At 38.5% G+C, this 18,647-nt stretch overlaps 1 protein-coding gene across 1 annotated transcript in view; it reads right to left on the minus strand.

The window, feature by feature from the left end:
* si:dkey-11f4.7 (piezo-type mechanosensitive ion channel component 2) overlaps positions 1 to 18,647 on the minus strand; it is a 648,587-nt gene that overhangs the window by 39,237 nt on the left and 590,703 nt on the right. Inside the window, 2 exon segments of the mRNA XM_051709767.1 lie at positions 11,898 to 12,045; positions 12,450 to 12,608. Of these exon segments, the coding sequence (XP_051565727.1) occupies positions 11,898 to 12,045; positions 12,450 to 12,608 (307 nt within the window).

Raw genomic sequence — 18,647 nt, forward strand, 5'->3', positions numbered from 1 at the left:
ACGATCTCAACACACCTCTTTCATATAGGTCACGGAGTGTAGCAACCCCCCTCACAATCCACTCTGGCCAGCAGAAAGGGGACTTGCCAATACACAATCTTGGGTTCTGCCATATGCTCGAGGCAACATTTAAATAAGTGTCCAATTTAAACAATCCGGACACTTTAGTCCATACCAAGTGTAAATGCGAAATAACGGGGTGTAACTTAACTTTTCCAATTAGTTTGATAGAGATGCTCTGTAACGGCGAAATAGGGGCAAGAACTGCCTGTTCAATAACAAACCAGGGAGGGGCTTTTTCAGGTGGAAGCAACCAATGAGCCAAATGTCTGAGACTGAACGCATAGTAATAAAACAAAATCTTGGGTAGGCCTAGCCCACCTTTGTCAATCGGCCTATGTAACTTATTAAAATGCAATCTGGGATGTTTACCATTCCAAATGAAGGACTTCGCTATGCTATCGAATTGCTTGAAATAAGAGAGGGGGACATCTACAGGTAGGGACTGTAGCAGGTAGTTAAATTTTGGAATACAATTCATTTTAATAACATTAACCTTCCCAATCAATGATAAATTTAATGAAGCCCACCTGCTGACATCGTTCGAAAACCTTTTTATTAAAGGGTCAAAATTAACTCTAACTAAATCAGACAAATTTGCTGGGAATAAAATCCCTAAATACTTAATGCCCTGTTTGGGCCACTGGAAGGTGCCCGGCTGGAAAGCCATTTCTGGGCAGTACGCTGTCAGTGCCAAAGCTTCGGATTTAGACCAATTGACTTTGTATCCTGAGAACTTGGAAAAGGAATTAATAATTCTGTGGAGGCAAGGCATAGATCTAGTAGGTTCAGAGACAAATAATAAAATATCATCTGCGTAAAGCAGAAGCTTATGCGCCGCACCTCCCGCTGTCACCCCTGGAAAATCATCCTCTTTCTTATCGCAGCTGCTAATGGTTCCAGGGCAAGACAGAACAATAACGGGGAAAGTGGACAACCCTGTCGAGTGCCCCTATCCAGAGTAAAATATTCTGAAATTAATCCATTTGTTTGTACCGCTGCTACAGGGTGTTTATAAAGTAACTTAATCCAACCAATAAATGTACTCCCGAACCCATACATTTCCAAAATCTTAAAAAGATAATCCCATTCTACCATATCAAATGCCTTTTCAGCGTCAAGTGAGATGGCAGCGACCGGAGTCTGATCATTCGCCACTGACCACATGATATTGATGAGACGCCTGATGTTATCAGAAGAGCTACGGCCCCGAATAAATCCCACCTGATCTATATGTATAAGAGATGTCATAACCTTACTTAATCGGTTAGCCAAAATTTTTGACAATATTTTTACATCTAGTTGGATCAGGGAGATTGGACGGTAACTTTTACACTCGCTTGGATCTTTGTCCTTTTTAAGAATCAGACTGATCCGGGCTTGTGTCATGGTTGGAGGAAGTTTTCCCTTCTTTAATGATTCAGTATAAACTTCTAACAAAAGTGGGGCCAGTTCTGTAGCATAGGATCTAAAAAATTTTGCGGCAAAACCATCTGGCCCCGGAGCCTTGCCAGTAGGTAGGGACTTAATTACCTCGTTAAGCTCCTCCAAGGTTATCTCAGAATCAATAGAGTTTTTTTGCTCAGTCGTCAGTTTAGGAAGATCTAATGGTTCCACAAAGTTTCTAATATCTTCATCAGTAGATGAAGATGTGGAACTATAAAGATCAATATAGAATTCTTTAAAGGCATTATTAATATCAATGGCCAAGGTAAATATTTCACCACCAGCAGATTTCACTGAAGGAATGATAGAAAGAGACTCTCTCTCTGCTTTATATATCTAGCCAAAAGCTTCCCTGCTTTGTCACCCGACTCAAAGTATGACTGTCTTGCCCTGAATAACCAAAACTCCACTTTCCGCGACAAAATAGTATTATATCTATATTTCAATCGGGTCAATTCTCTGAGGCCATCAGCTGACATACGGCACTTCAGCTCTGCCTCTGCACTTTTAATATTTCCTTCCAACTCCACAAGTTCTCGTGCATTGGATTTTTTGATGAATGAGGCATACTGTATGATCCGGCCCCTAAGAACCGCTTTAAGTGCCTCCCAAACCACGCTCACAGAGGATACTGAGGACCAGTTGGTCTCCATATAAACATTGATTTCAGTCTTTAACATTTGTTGGAAATCAGGATTTTGTAAAAGGGATACATTAAGGCGCCAACTATATGATTTCTTTTTCTCTATATGTGGCATCACCTCTAAACTCTAGAAATTAGGGATTTGGATATCAAAAAAAAAAATCTATTCTAGAATAAATCTTATGGACTGATGAAAAAAATGTATAGTCCCTACCGGATGGGTTCAAAAGTCTCCAAATATCCGAAAGACCAAGATTTTTACACATCCTGTGAAGCGTCAATGTTGCTCTAGGGGGTTTACACACTTTAGCTTCACTATGATCAAGGACTGAATCCATCAAAAGATTAAAGTCTCCTCCCAAAATTATACCATGAGGGGTGCCAGCGGTTTGCAACATCCCTTCAAGATCTATAAAAAAGCCTTGATCATCAACGTTAGGTGCGTAAATATTAGCCAAAATCAGACTTTGCCCTTGAATTTCAGCTAAAACAATAATGACTCTTCCTAATTTATCTTTAATCTGTTTGAGAAATTTTAATTGTAAATGTTTATTAATCAATATAATGACTCCCTTGCTCTTACTTGAGCCAACACTAAAGAAAACATGTCCACCCCATATCTTCCAAATTCTTCAGCTTCCTGCGGGGAGAGATGTGTTTCTTGAAGAAACACTATATCATATTTCTTACTTTTAAGAAAAGTAATAACCTTACTTCTTTTTATGGGGTGCCCCAACCCATTCACATTCCATGTGAAGAGAGACAACTTATTCATATTAACATTTGACATATTGATATAATAAAAATAAAAAATTGTGTGTGAAAAACAAAATTATGAAGACCACATTCCCTATTAGTTAAACAATCAACCCCCGAACATCCCCCGGAACAAAACAAACAGAAAAAAGAAAAACGTGCGCATTAACCCCGCGCACAACAGCGCCAACTGGCGACAATCCCTCTAAACTCAAAAGGTCCATGAACGCCCACGAGTCCCCACGACAACTTTGCCATCGGATTGCTCAATTTTGCCTCACAAATTTGTGAGGCAAAATTACATAACAGAAAATACTTTGTGAAATAAACCCAGTTAATAGGAAGAATGAACACAAAAATGTGTAGATTCATTCACAGAACTGTCTCAAGGATGTGATCTTCCACAAAACAAATTCCAGCTGATATAAAACCGTTCAGATTCCTCAGACAGATAAACGAATGTTCCGTGAGCCAGCTGTTATGAGTTCAGCGGATGACGTAATCGTTCCAATGTCCCGTAAAAAAAAAAAAACTCAACAAAACAAACTACAGCCAGCAGGAGGAATAAGCATGAAGAACGAACAGATTAATCCACAGCTGTTCCAAATGAGTGTTATTCAACAGAACAAGCTCCAGCCGCTAGGCGGAACCAATACAAAAAGAAACAAAACTGGCATCCCGGTTCCCCGGATGGTCGAGTCAATTCACTCGGAAGCTGCATAAAAGTAAATACCATGACTTACACAATCTGTCAGCTTTATAAAAGACATCCTTTGTGTGAGCATGTAAATATTTTGCTGTCATCCGTAGTGTCCACTCTCAAACTGGCCGGGAACTTCAATGCAAATGTAATCTTCCATCAATGCAAAAGTTTCTTTAAGGAAAAGTGTTATTCACAAAACAAGCTCCAGCCGCACGGCGGAGCCAACGCAAAAAACCCAAAATTTCACCCAGCTTCCTCAAGAGTTAGGTACAGCGAGTCAGGCCCACTCACATGAGAAACATCCAATGGTTTACTCAGTCATTGATTCTATAAAAGATATTGCCAGATTTGGATATGTGAATACTTTGCGACCGTTTTTCGTTTCTATTCTCAGTTTGGCAGGAAACATCAGAGCAAACGAGATCTTTTTCTGATGTAAGAGTTTCTTACATTCCTTGAACCGATCGCGTTTCTCTCTCGTCGAACTCGCAAAGTCTGGGAACAAGAAAACATTATGGTTTTTCCAAGAAAGCTTCCCTTTGCTCCTCGCCTGGCGCAACACAAGATCTTTATCGGATGATCTCAGAAATCTGGCCAGAATCAATCTGGGCCTATCTCCCTCAGCAGATCTGTGAGCTGGCACTCTGTGAGCTCACTCAATTTCCAGCTTGTGGCCTGATATGTCGAGCAGACTCGGAAAGAGCTCGTCCAGGAATTTCACCATATCTCTGCCCTCCTCATGCTCAGGAATTCTAACAATTTGAACGTTTTTCCTGCGGTTTCTATTTTCAAGATCTTCAAGCTTTTCAAGGAGATGTTCCAAATCAACATTGGTCGCGGGCGGATTAGCGGATAATTCCCTCTCCGAAGATTCCAGAAAATCGATTCGTTTTTCAACATCAGACCCTCTTGTACCTAACAATTTTATTTCCATCACCGTGAATGATCGACGTATTACAGCGAGATCCTCCAAGTCAGCAAGAATCTTCATCAACATCACCGACATGTTGGACAATTGACGCTGGATTCCTTCTCCCGCCGCACCATCCAAATCGAATCCCCGGTCTGTAGGCCTGTCGGGGCTTTCATCCTGAACAAGTAAGTTTCACCTGCATGTCTTAGATCCTGTGCTAACCAGCTGGCCCCCATCTTCACACAGATCTTCAATAGATCACTGGAGCAGTGTGAAGTCCCATGCTGCTTCAAATGCTCCACTATCATCCCCATCCCAAAGAAACCAAAAAAATCACAGGACTTAATGACTACAGATATGTCGCCTTGACGTCCGTGGTCATGAAGTAATTTGAGAGACTGGTGTTGGCCCAGCTGAAGGACATCACTGGACCCTTTCTAGATCCCCTTCAATTTGCTTTTCGAATAAACAAGTCTGTGAATGGGATTGCATCATATCCTGCAACATCTGGACAGACCAGGGACATATGCAAGGATCCTTTTTGTGGACTTCAGTCCGGCTTTCAACACCATCATCCCAGCTATTCTCTGGACTAAATTACACCAACTCTCTGTTCCCAGCCACGCCGACAGAGCGAGGAAATGGCCTCCCGTCATCACCCGAGCCTCGAGGAACTGAGTCGGAGTTAAAGGACGGATGAACACACATTCTACGTCCTCATACGATTGAAGTAAGAGGTTTACGTCTGGGCAGAGATAGAATATTATAGTGTGTTATTCTTGTGTATCAAGGTTATTGCTTGTACAGTTTTTGGACCACCGAGTCCACTCATTGCGGCTAATACTCAAGGTATTAATTATCACGAATGAGAACTGCTGTATTGTAGACCAACCACATTGGACTGTTGTGCATTTCCGCCATCGCGGGTGAGACCAGCACACTGAGTTTATCCATTAAAGAACCAAAGACCGCAGGACGGTTTACGAGCCGTCCACCGCATCTCTGAGTGATAAACTAAGCACTGCTTTCTCTCCCACGATCGCGAAATCGGCTTTGGGGCCGTCACTTTATTCTCTCTCTCTCTCTCGAACTAACCACACACACACGCGACCCCTCACAATCATTCTCGCACACATTTTTGGCTAGTAGATAGCTTCGTGATAAAGCTCAGCTTTGTCCCTAAGCTATCGTACAAGTGGATACACGCGGTAAACAGGTAGACGCCATTGACTGGTTTCTCTCTGCCCACATTCACGGCCATATTCTCTGGCTGGAATTCTCGCGTGACATATTCTCCACGAGAGTCACGTCCGTCATTTTGTGCGCATCCCTCCTTACACACACACACACACACACACACACACACACACACACACACTCTCTCTCTCTCTCTCTCTCACACACACACACACACACACACACACACACACCCTCATGTGTTATAGGATTTGGTTGGTTTCCATATATAATTATATCACTGTTTAGTTTGTAGTTGGAAGTTGGAAGTTTATTGACTGCATTGTATTAATTATTAATTGATATTACTGCATAAATAAACTTTGTTATATTTCAAAGAGAAGTGTTTTGGTTTGTTTTGCATACACCTGTGTCACATGCTGATGGGATGTCAGTGCTCGGATTCAAGCCTTCATTCATTGTTTTGTTTTTTTTGAAAATCGATATTCTTCAGATGTCAATTTTCCTAAGAAAACAATCTAATATTGAGACTGTTATACTATCTGGTTATTAGTCCCTGATTCCAGGGTGGTGCCCCGTCAATATTAATCCTTATTAATATTCTATTAATTTTTGATAATTGATAATTATCTTTGATGATTGTTGAATTTGAAGGATCAATAAGCTAGTGTTCATTTTAATTAATGTTTCATCAATGTTAATGATTAGTGATTATCTTTGATAATTGTTGATTTAAAGGATTAAAAAGCTAACATTGATTCTCATCGATGTTCTATTGATTTTAATAATTAATAATTATCTTTGAAATTATTAATTATTGCTAATAACCAAACCCGCTCCTAAACATAGTGCACTACATTTACTGGAGCCCCATATGAGGTTTTAATGAGTTAGATTCTATTATTTAATTTAAATATTTATTAATTACTAAAGAAATAATTATTAATTATTTCTGATATTAACACTGATCTAAACAACCAGTAAAGCCCTACATTTGGTTCAGCTTCGAAATCAGATATCAGAAGACTACAAAGGACAGTTCGGACTGCTGAGAGGATTATTGGTTGCCCCCTACCCTCCCTTCAAGAACTATACACTTCCAGAGTGAGGAAAAAGGCTGGAAAAATCACTCTGGACTCCACTCACCCTGCCCACTACCTTTTCGAACTGTTGCCTGTTGCAGAGCTCTGAGCACCAGAACCATCAGGCACAGGGACAGTTTTGTCCCTCAGGCTATCCATCTCATGAACAGTTAAAACTGCCCCATTGAGCAATAATTAATGTGCAATACACAGCTTAGTCTTTTTATATTATCCAACACATCCAACCTCTTCTGCCATTACATTCCCTTGCACTGTATACAGGTGCATCTCAATAAATTAGAATGTCGTGGAAAAGTTCATTTATTTCAGTAATTCAACTCAAATTGTGAAACTCGTGTATTAAATAAATTCAATGCACACAGACTGAAGTAGTTTAAGTCTTTGGTTCTTTTAATTGTGATGATTTTGGCTCACATTTAACAAAAACCCACCAATTCACTATCTCAAAAAATTAGAATGCATTATAAGACCAATAAAAAATTTTTTTTTAGTGAATTGTTGGCCTTCTGGAAAGTATGTTCATTTACTGTATATATACTCAATACTTGGTAGGGGCTCCTTTTGCTTTAATTACTGCCTCAATTCGGCGTGGCATGGAGGTGATCAGTTTGTGTCACTGCTGTGGTGGTATGGAAGCCCAGGTTTCTTTGACAGTGGCCTTCAGCTCATCTGCATTTTTTGGTCTCTTGTTTCTCATTTTCCTCTTGACAATACCCCATAGATTCTCTATGGAGTTCAGGTCTGGTGAGTTTGCTGGCCAGTCAAGCACACCAACACCATGGTCATTTAACCAACTTTTGGTGCTTTTGGCAGTGTGGGCAGGTGCCAAATCCTGCTGGAAAATGAAATCAGCATCTTTAAAAAGCTGGTCAGCAGAAGGAAGCATGAAGTGCTCCAAAATTTCTTGGTAAACGGGTGCAGTGACTTCGGTTTTCAAAAAACACAATGGACCAACACCAGCAGATGACATTGCACCCCAAATCATCACAGACTGTGGAAACTTAACACTGGACTTCAAGCAACTTGGGCTATGAGCTTCTCCACCCTTCCTCCAGACTCTAGGACCTTGGTTTCCAAATGAAATACAAAACTTGCTCTCATCTGAAAAGAGGACTTTGGACCACTGGGCAACAGTCCAGTTCTTCTTCTCCTTAGCCCAGGTAAGATGCCTCTGACGTTGTCTGTGGTTCAGGAGTGACTTAACAAGAGGAATATGACAACTGTAGCCAAATTCCTTGACATGTCTGTGTGTGGTGGCTCTTGATGCCTTGACCCCAGCCTCAATCCATTCCTTGTGAAGTTCTCCCAAATTCTTGAATTGATTTTGCTTGACAATCATAAGGCTGCAGTTCTCTCGGTTGGTTGTGCATCTTTTTCTTCCACACTTTTTCCTTCCACTCAACTTTCTGCTAACATGCTTGGATACAGCACTCTGTGAACAGCCAGCTTCTTTGGCAATGAATGTTTGTGGCTTACCCTCCTTGTGAAGGGTGTCAATGATTGTCTTCTGTACAACTGTCAGATCAGCAGTCTTCCCCATGATTGTATAGCCTAGTGAACCAAACTGAGAGACCATTTTGAAGGCTCAGGAAACCTTTGCAGGTGTTTTGAGTTGATTAGCTGATTGGCATGTCACCATATTCTAATTTTTTGAGACAGTGAATTGGTGGGTTTTTGTTAAATGTGAGCCAAAATCATCACAATTAAAAGAATCAAAGACTTAAACTACTTCAGTCTGTGTGCACTGAATTTATTTAATACACGAGTTTCACAATTTGAGTTGAATTACTGAAATAAATGAACTTTTCCACGACATTCTAATTTATTGAGATGCACCTGTATAACCGATTTGTATTTAGATTTGTACTACGTTTGTGTATGTGTGTATGTATGTATGTGTGTGTGTGTGTGTGTGTGTGTATATATATATATTGTCTATTGTGTATTCTATATATACTTTATTTTCTTTTCAATATTTATTTATTTATTTTTATTCAATTTTTATTATTTTTTAAAAGTCTTGTCGCTGTTTTGTATTGTTGTGTATTGGAAGCACCTGTCACCAAGACAAATTCCTTGTATGTGTAAGTATACTTGGCAATAAAGCTCATTCTGGACATTCTGTTCCTGTTGCTGACAGCACGCTGCACAAGTGTTTGTAGCCTGCTAGCCTGCTTAGCATTGCTTATTCTTATTCTCATATGTTCGTCATTTTATCCTTTGTCATTTTACCATGTGTTTTGGGTTTTTCTGGTTTTCTACTGTTTCATATGTGTGTATTTTACCTGTTGCTGCTGGTGCCTAGCTCGAGCCTTCGTTTGTAGCTTGCTAACTTTTTTAGCATCGCTTATCTATCTGTTTTCAGCTTTTAATCCTTAACGTCTGCCATTTTTCGCATGCATTGGGTTTTCCCCACATTATTCTCTTATTCAACTGCGTGCATTTTCCGCATGCATCCACTTTCTATTTTTATCGTGCTTAAATTGCGTGCATTTTACATGCAAATTAGAAACATGTTGTTATAAGAATTAACAAAAAAAATAACAATAAAGCCAAGTCTTCCCTTATGATGATCTTAATTTCTTTCATTTGAAAAGCAATCAATGAATCAATTTATTAAAATGTATTTAAATGTATTTATTGGCTCATTTATTTAAAATGGTTTAATACTGAGGTAAATATTAACTAATTAAATTAAAACAATGTAGCCTTCAAGTGTTTCTCCTAAACATTGCTTCAAGTTTTTAAAGTAATTATTCAAGAGCCAGTAATAAAGCAGAATAATAAAATAAAGAACAGAGTAAACAGTGCTTTAAGTTATTCAGTACTACTTAAAATATTGACATAATCTTTACTGCGTGATTATACGATTTACATTAATACAGAACCAATGGATTCACAGTTTGACTGATAAGCAGACCTGTCATTGAAATGTATTGGGCTTAATGCTACTAAAGTTATCCAGCAAAGGACAGTGAGTGATTTTCTCTTTTTCTTCTCAATATTGTTGCATGATTAATATTGACGATAGGCTTATAACAGCTGCAGCATGGCACAGATCGGATATTTTGAGATATACGATTTTTGTCCCGTCAGCATCACGTAATATATCTCATCAAGATGGCGCAGATTTTTGTCCCGTCTGTTTACACACTCATAATTCATTAAGGGCTGTATCTTTATTTCTTTATTTGAAGCGCATTTAAATGTTCACATGTGCAGCTCACCACAAAATAGGAGCATTCTATAGAGCTCATGCAGACTTATGCATGTAACCGCGGCTGTAGTCAAGCAAACAGCAAGAGGGTATTGAATTGAGTCAGTTAGAATATATTTGTGAAAAAAAACTCTGTTAATCCTGTAATTAAGATATATTCCTTTGCATTGACCAGGCAGCCAAGGTATGGCAGCTGACATACCCTGCCATATGCAATTGACGCCCCTGTACATCAGCCAAACAACAAAGGACAATGCATCTATGTGAACTTCTGCAGTTAATCCAGGATGGACTTCAAAGACATTAGTCATTAATCTTACATTTCATACAAAATCTTGCTGTTTAAACATTGGCCCTTAACACTAGTTTACTCATTTTAAACCATGGCTTGCACTACACACACACACACACACACACACACACACACACACAAACTAAAATTAGCATAACATTTATGCTGTTTAACCAGAGGGGAACTGGCCCCCACAGTGAGCCTGGTTTTTCCCAAGGTTATTTTTCTCAATTAACCTACATCTTATGGAGATTTGGAGTCACCTTGCACAATGGGGTTCTAAATACAATTATTATTTACTTATTTATTGAATTATTTATTTTTAGACACAATTTACAATCATATTTTTATCAAACTGCACAATGATGAGTCTAATACTTATGATAATTACAGCATCATTTTCTGTTAAAGCATCATTTTCTGTAAAGCTGCTTTGAAAGTATATGTGTTGTGAAATCCACTATACAAATAAAAAATTACTTTTAAACATGCAGTGTCAAGTTATGACTCTCAAAAGGAGACCCTCATTCTATCTAGCTGTGTTGAGTATGAATGCATCTTGGACCCATTTTTGCACCCATCTGCACTATTTTTTATTGTGTATGTAAACATGATATACATCTTTGACTGTTTTGATGCAATTCTGCTGATTTGTGCCATGTTTTCAAAGTGGTACAATTCAGCTTTTAAAAACACGTCTGTTCTGCTCCATTCCATTCCTGTTGTTGGCTGGGAGAACAGCATCTCATCAGGAGTAAACAAACGATGGAAGATGTGAGATGATGCTCCTGTCAAGACCAGCATCTCTGTTGAAGCATCCCAACATCAGGAAATAATGGCTGAAGTTTAACAAAGTTCCTATTTGCATCAGTCCAGGTTGCTCAGGTATGTGTGCGCGTCATGTTTCACCTTGCTTTGGACTATGTGTGTGCGTCATGTGGATGTGTATTTAGTGTATTTCAGCATGGATTGCATGTGTCTTCGGCGCATTCCAGCGTATATTAATTACAGTATATGTATTTTTGGCTGATATCAGCGTGGATTGATTGCAAATTGGTCACAATATTATTCAAGCTTTGCAAAGGAACTGTTATTGCAAGATGGGGCAGTTATGGCAAAAACACTATTTCGTGAGTAATTCCTTTATACCAATTCTATTCCTGAATGTTTCATATGCCATAACTGTTTGGTAGACTGTTTGCTGCTGTGCTTGTGTGAACAGTTTGATACATTCGGATGCAATGAGTTGGATGTCCCTAACCTGCAAAACCTGAAATTTACTTTTTATTGTTGGTTCATTCTCCTCCGAGTTTTCGAGGGGCTGCAAAATGTTAGCCAATAATAACAGTGAGATGTAAGGAGATGCTGAGTCCAAAACTGATCATTTCAGACTGAGAGACAGAGTGGAAAAAGACTCTGTTTTGGTGCAAAAAAAAAAAAAAAAAAAAAAAAAAAAAACTTTACTAACATCATAAGTGGACCACAGGGAAAATAATATAATAATAATAAAAAATAGAGTATGAATATAGAGTATCATAAAAAGAGTATCATGACCAATTTAAGGCACCTTCTCAGCTTCCCTCCAGCACTTCAGGATGAAGATGTTGGCATAGATGTCCTCCACACAGATCCAGCTTGACAAGCTGAGGGTGGTGTCTGTCCACACCCAATCCATCACCGCACGTAACTCCGTCAGGAAAGGAACTAATCGGAAACTACAACAATAAAACCAGACTGTTGATGAGACAAGAGACATAAAGACCATTATAAAATGAAAATTATACAAGTGAGTAATGAATGGATGCTGACAAACTAATTATCTTAGCTTGAGTACCCAGGCATGATATTTATAATTTATTATGTCAGCAACTGCTGCCTGCTATAGTTTATGATCAAGAATTTTCAAGAGGATGTGGATCTCTTCATTTATCAAATTTAGTGCTGAAAACGTTAGAACCTTGATCTGGAAATCCTTTTAGGGGGAAAAAGATTTGCCAACTGAAATGACTAAGAATTCTGAGAAAGGACAACCAATAGCCTGTGAAATGCGATTAAAATAAATAAAAGAAGTGAAGTAAGTCATGCAAGATGTTTAAACAAAGACCAACAAATGGATTACCCCTGAAAGAGCAACAGGTTGAAGTAGTTGTATGTCTTGGTGAGAAAGTTTCCCAGAACGCGGTTTGGGTAGCCACATTTGATCTGATATGCTGACAGACCAAAATAGATGCATTTTACAAAATACCACAGCTGAGCAACAGGATTCCTGTTGAATCTCCTGGAATAGGAAATACCATAGTAAAACTGACGTCAACAACATTGCTTCAGAAAAATGTGAGTTTTACCTCCATCTGTTGGTTAATGAGAAGGACCACAAATAATGTGTTCAAGCTGTCTGTAATGGTGTGAGTAAAGCCACTTGCAGCACTATTAAAAAGCTTGAATACAATATCTGTGGCCCCTTTCACTAACCAAAAGGGAAAAAACTTGAGGAAACCACAAATAAATATTAGGCAGATGAAACAACCTTCATTTAATTCTTATGTAGTCTTCTTGAGCATGATGGGGTATGTTTAAATAGAGTGTCTATTGCTCGAATATTGTTATAAAATGACAGATGTCTTTCTAGATAAATGGTATGATATTCTGGATATGAACAATGTTGTGAACAATGGACAAGATTGCATTCCAGTTTATGGCAGGACCCCTCTCTAACTACCATAGTAGAGAATAGTTTATCATCAGCATTAGGTGCGTAAATATTAGCCAAAATCAACTTTGCCTCTGAATTTCAGCTAAAACAATAATGACTCTTCCTAATTTATCTTTAATCTGTTTGAGACATTTGAATTGTAGATGCTTACTTATCAATGTAATGACTCCCCTGCTCTTACTTGAGCCAGCACTAAAAAAAACATGTCCACCCCATATCTTCCCAAATTTTTCAGCTTCCTGCAGGGAAAGGTGCATTTCTTGAAGAAACACTATATCATGTTTCTTGCGTTTAAGAAAAGAAATAACCTTCCTTCTTTTTATGGGGTGCCCCAACCCATTCACATTCCATGTGGAGAGAGATAATCCACTCATATTAACATTTGACATTTTGACATGTTAAAAAAAATAGACTGTGTGTCAAAAATAAAAGACCACATTCCAACATTTGTGCAACAGTCAAACCCCGAACTTCCCCTGAAACAAATAAACAGAAAAAAGAAAAATGCGCGCATTAACCCCGCGCACGACAGCACCAACCGGCATCCATCCCTCTAAACTCAAACAGTCCATGTACACCTACGAGAACCCCCGCGACAACTTTGCTGTCAGACTGCTCAAGTCCGGTGCTTCTGAACAAATTTTGTGAGACAGAATTACACCAACACAAAAAGAAACGAAAAGGCACCCAGCTTCCTCAGACAGTCAAGTGTATGTTCAGGGAGTCAAGCTCACTTGGGGGGCAACATGAAAATCACCATCTGGCTACTCACCCCATTGCCTCTATGAAAGACAATGCTTGCTGTGGGCATGTAAATATTTTGTGGCCATCCTTAGTATCTATTCTGTTTGGCCGGAAACATCAGTGCAAAAGCGAACTTCCATTGATGTAAGAGTTTCTTGAATTCCTTGAATCGATCAAGTTTCTCTCTTGTCGAATTCGCAAATTCTGGGAACAAGAAAATGTTGTGGTTTTTCCAAAAAAGCTTTCCTTTGCTCCTTGCCTCGCGCAACACAAGATCTCTATCAGATGACCTCAGAAATGCGAGCCAGGACTCTGTGAGCTCACTCGATCTCCAGCTTATGGCCTGTTATGTCGCGCAGACTCGGGAAGAGCTCATCTAGGAATTTTACCATATCTCGGCCTTCCTCATGCTCAGGAATTCCAACAATTCGGATGTTGTTTTGCCGATTACGATTCTCAAGGTCTTCCAACTTTTCCCAAACATGCTGCGTGTCTTGGTCGCTAGCAGATTAGCAGCTAATTCCCTCTCCGATGACTTCAGATAATCGATCCGTTTATTGACATTCCCTATTCTTGTAACCAACCCAGAGAATTTTGCCTCCATCGCCATAATCAACGTATTACAGCAAGATCCTCCAAATCTGCAAAGACTTTTGCCAGCATTACAGACATGCTCGACAGTTGCTGCTGAATTTCTCCTGCTGCACCGTCCAAAAAGAGTCCCTGATCTGCGGTCCTGTCCGGGGTATCAGCTTGAGCATGTAAGTGTCTTTTAATATCTCCAGAGCCCGAGGATTTTTAATTCTTTGATATTTTGACTTCTTAGAACAGTTATGTAGCAGGATGTATCGAATCTCACCAGTTTATGATATAAAAAGAATTAAAAACTAGCAAAGTGCGCAGAGCTCGTCGTTCACATGTTCGAGACGCGACTCTGTATTGCTTGTTATGTTATGATTTTTTGTTAATAAAAATCATGGTATCAAGGTGCATTGCAATATTAGACCTATTATCATTAAATAAGAATGAAAAATAATATATAGCCGCAAGTGACAAACATTGGGGGCCGAGCAGGCATGGACCTTATTCACAGTGCAATGTTTGGGTTTCGACAGGGATCTTACAGTCTCCTCAATGGGTTGTACTGTTGTTCAAAGTATTTTGGATTATTATGCAGACAAAATAATTTAACAACAAACTCCACAAAGCACAAGCTGTGAATATTAGATGCAATCTAAGACCTTTATATGGCTTAATTCAGCACATGCATTTGAAGAGACTGTAAGTCTATAATGTATTATACTGATCTGTTTTTGTACATAAATGGACTGCTTGTAAACTCATTTGCCAAATTCTTTTTTTTTAGAAAGAATGGCAGCTACTCCAGAGTAAATTTCAAAAGTATATTGTGAAGTAAAGACTGTGCATGTGAGGTTTGTATATTGTTTTTGCGAGAAAAACAGAAATTAGAATAATAAATCGTAGTACAAACTAATATGACAATCCAGCAAAGCAATAATAATGTAAAGAATAAATGTTGTCATATTACTTGAACTAAACAGGTCTTAAAGAGGTGCAATAAACTAGGGCTGACCAATACAGCTTCAAACATTATCTCAAAATTGTTCAGCCTATTGACGATATTCAGTATATATCTCGATAATTATGTATTTCCTCTGAAATGGCTAAATCAATTTAAAAATAATGAAGGCATGTTTCCCCAGTTTTCCACTAATGGCGTAGAATGAGATTTTCATTGATATGCACTTTTATATTTATATTTTAAATACAATGATGCATAGTAGCCAAATAAAAATGTATTTAGCTTCATATATTTTTACTTAAAAAAATGTTTTTGTGAATGAACAAGGTGTGCAAAAACGGCTTAAGTAGAACATTGTATAATACTAGAATATTACTGTGGGACAGAGTCTAATTTAATACTGATTTATCAATATTGTTTTGATGATTAGATTTGTTTGATATAAAAGTAACGTATATAACCTACACCTGGGACTTTTATTTTGAAACTGAAAGTGCAGTAGTAGTGTGTGGCAGCTTACAATGTTCTGCATCTGGTGAAAGATGCATCCTCATCTCCTCTTCTGTTATACCAGAAGATTTGACAAGCTGTATATCAGAAATGTATGAACTTTTGCATGTGAAGTTTTGTGAGTTTTGTTAAGTTTGAAAATTTTACTCACAAGATACAGGCCAATTAGTAATTAAATTCCCAAAACATATCTTGTTTATTTTGGTGCTGGCTCCGCCTAGCAGCTGGAGTTTGTTTTGTGGAATAACACTCCTTTGGGACAGATGTGGATGAATCTGCTTGTTCTTATGCCTCCTATTTGCTGGAGTCTGTTTTGTGGAGTATTTTTTGCAAGACATTGGAAGGATTAGGTCATCTGCTGCACTCATGAACAGTCGGCTCACTGAACATTCGTTTGACTGTCTGAGGAAACTGAACGGCTTTTTTTCTTTTTTTTTTCTTTGTGTGCTTGTTCCGCTAGCGGCTGGAGTTTGTTTTGTGGAGGAACACACCTTCGATACAGTTTTGTGAATGAATCTGCATGCTCTTTGTGTTTATTCTGCCTATTGGCTGGAGTTTGTTTTATAGATTATTTTCTATTATGTAATTCTGTCTCACAAAATTTTTACAGAAGCATCGGACTTGAGCAATCCAATGGCAAAGTTGTCACGGGGGCTCTCGTAGGCATACATGGACTGTTTGAGTTTAGAGGGATGGACGCCGGTTGGCACTCTTCTGTGTGGGGTTAATGTGCACATTTTTCTTTTTACTGTTTGTTTGGTTTGGGGGGAAGTTCAGGCTTTGACTGTTGCACTAATGTTGGAATGTGGTCTTTATAATTTTATTTTTGACACACAATCTATTTTTTTCTAATATGTCAAAATGTCATATGTTAATATGAGTGGATTGTCTCTCTCCACGTGGAATGTGAATGGGTTGGGGCACCCCATAAAAAGAAGGAAGGTTATTTCTTTTCTTAAACGTAAGAAATATGATATGATAGTGTTTCTTCAAGAAACGCATATTTCCCCGCAGGAAGCTGAAAAATTTGGGAAGATATGGGGTGGACATGTTTTCTTTAGTGCTGGCTCAAGTAAGAGTATGGGAGCCATTACATTGATAAGTAAACATCTACAATTCAAATGTCTCAAACAGAGTAAAGATAAATTAGGAAGAGTCATTATTGTTTTAGCAGAAATTCAGGGACAAAGGTTGATTTTGGCTAATATTTACACACCTAACGCTGATGACCAAGGCTTTTTCATAGATCTTGAAGGGATGTTGCAAGCCGTTGGCACCCCTCATAATATAATACTGGGAGGAGACCTTAATCTATTGATGGATTCAGTCCTTGATCATAGTGAAGCAAATGTGTGCAAGCCCCCTAGAGCAACACTAACGTTTCACAGGATGTGTAAAAATCTAGGTCTTACAGATATTTGGAGACTTTTAAACCCATCCGAGAAGGACTATAATTTTTTCAACAGTCCATAAGATCTATTCTAGAATAGATTTTTTTTTTATATCTAAGTCCCTCATTTCATCTGTTGTTGATTGCTCAATTGGAAACATCTTAGTCTCAGATCATGCCCTGGCAAGTTTAGTGATGTTGCCACATACAGAGAAAAATAAATCATATAGTTGGCGCTTTAATGTATCCCTTTTACAAAATCCTGATCTTCAACAAATGTTAAAAGCTGAAATCAATGTTTATATGGAGACCAACTGGTCCTCAATATCCTCTGTGGGCATGGCTTGGGATGCAATTAAGGTGGTTTTTAGGGGTTGGATCATACAGTATGCCTCATTCATCAAAAAATCCAAAGCTCGAGAACTCGTGAAGTTGGAAGGGAATATTAAAAGTACCGAGGCAGAGCTGAAGCACTGAATGTCAACTGATGACCTCAGAGAATTGACCCGATTGAAATACAGATATAATACTATTTTGTCATGGAAGGTGTAGTTTTGGCTATACAGGGCAAGACAGTCATACTTTGAGTCGGGGAGCTTTTGGCTAGATATATAAAGCAGAGAAAGTCTTTTTCTACCATTCCCTCAGTGAAATCTGCTGGTGGTGAAATATTTACCTCAGCCATTGATATGAATATTGCTTTTAAAGAATTTTATCTTGATCTTTATAGTTCCACATATTCATCTACTGATGAAGATATTAGAAACTTTGTGGAACCATTAAAACTCCCTAAGATGATGACTGAGCAAAAAAATTCAATTGATTCTGAGATAACCTTGGAGGAGTTCGACGAGGTAATTAAGGCCTTGCCTACAGGCAAGGTTCCAGGGGCAGATGGTTTTTGAAGATGGAATTTTGTAGATCTTATGCTATAGAACTGGCTCCACTTTTGTTAGAAGTTTATACAGAATCACTAAAGAATGGAAAGCTTCCGACAACCATGACACAAGCTCGGATCAGTCTGATTCATAAAAAAGGACAAAGATCCAACTGAGTGTAAAAGATACCATCCAATTTACCTGATCCAGCTAGACGTAAAAATATTGTCATACATTTTGGCTAATCGATTAAGTAAAGTTATGACATCTTTTATACATACAGATCAGGTGGGGTTTATTCGGGGCCGCAGCTCTTCAGATAACATTAGTTGTTTCATCAATATCATGTGGTCAGTGGCATATGATCAGATTCTGGTCATGGCCATCTCACTTGACGCCAAAAAGGCATTTGATATGGTAGAATGGGATTATCTTTTTAAGATTTTGGAAATATATGGGTTCGGGAATACTTTTATTTGATGGATTAAGTTACTTTATAGACACCCGGTAGTGGTGGTACAACAAATTAATTAATTTCA

Source organism: Myxocyprinus asiaticus, chromosome 11 (genome assembly GCF_019703515.2).
Source record: "Myxocyprinus asiaticus isolate MX2 ecotype Aquarium Trade chromosome 11, UBuf_Myxa_2, whole genome shotgun sequence".
Lineage (NCBI taxonomy): Eukaryota > Metazoa > Chordata > Actinopteri > Cypriniformes > Catostomidae > Myxocyprinus > Myxocyprinus asiaticus.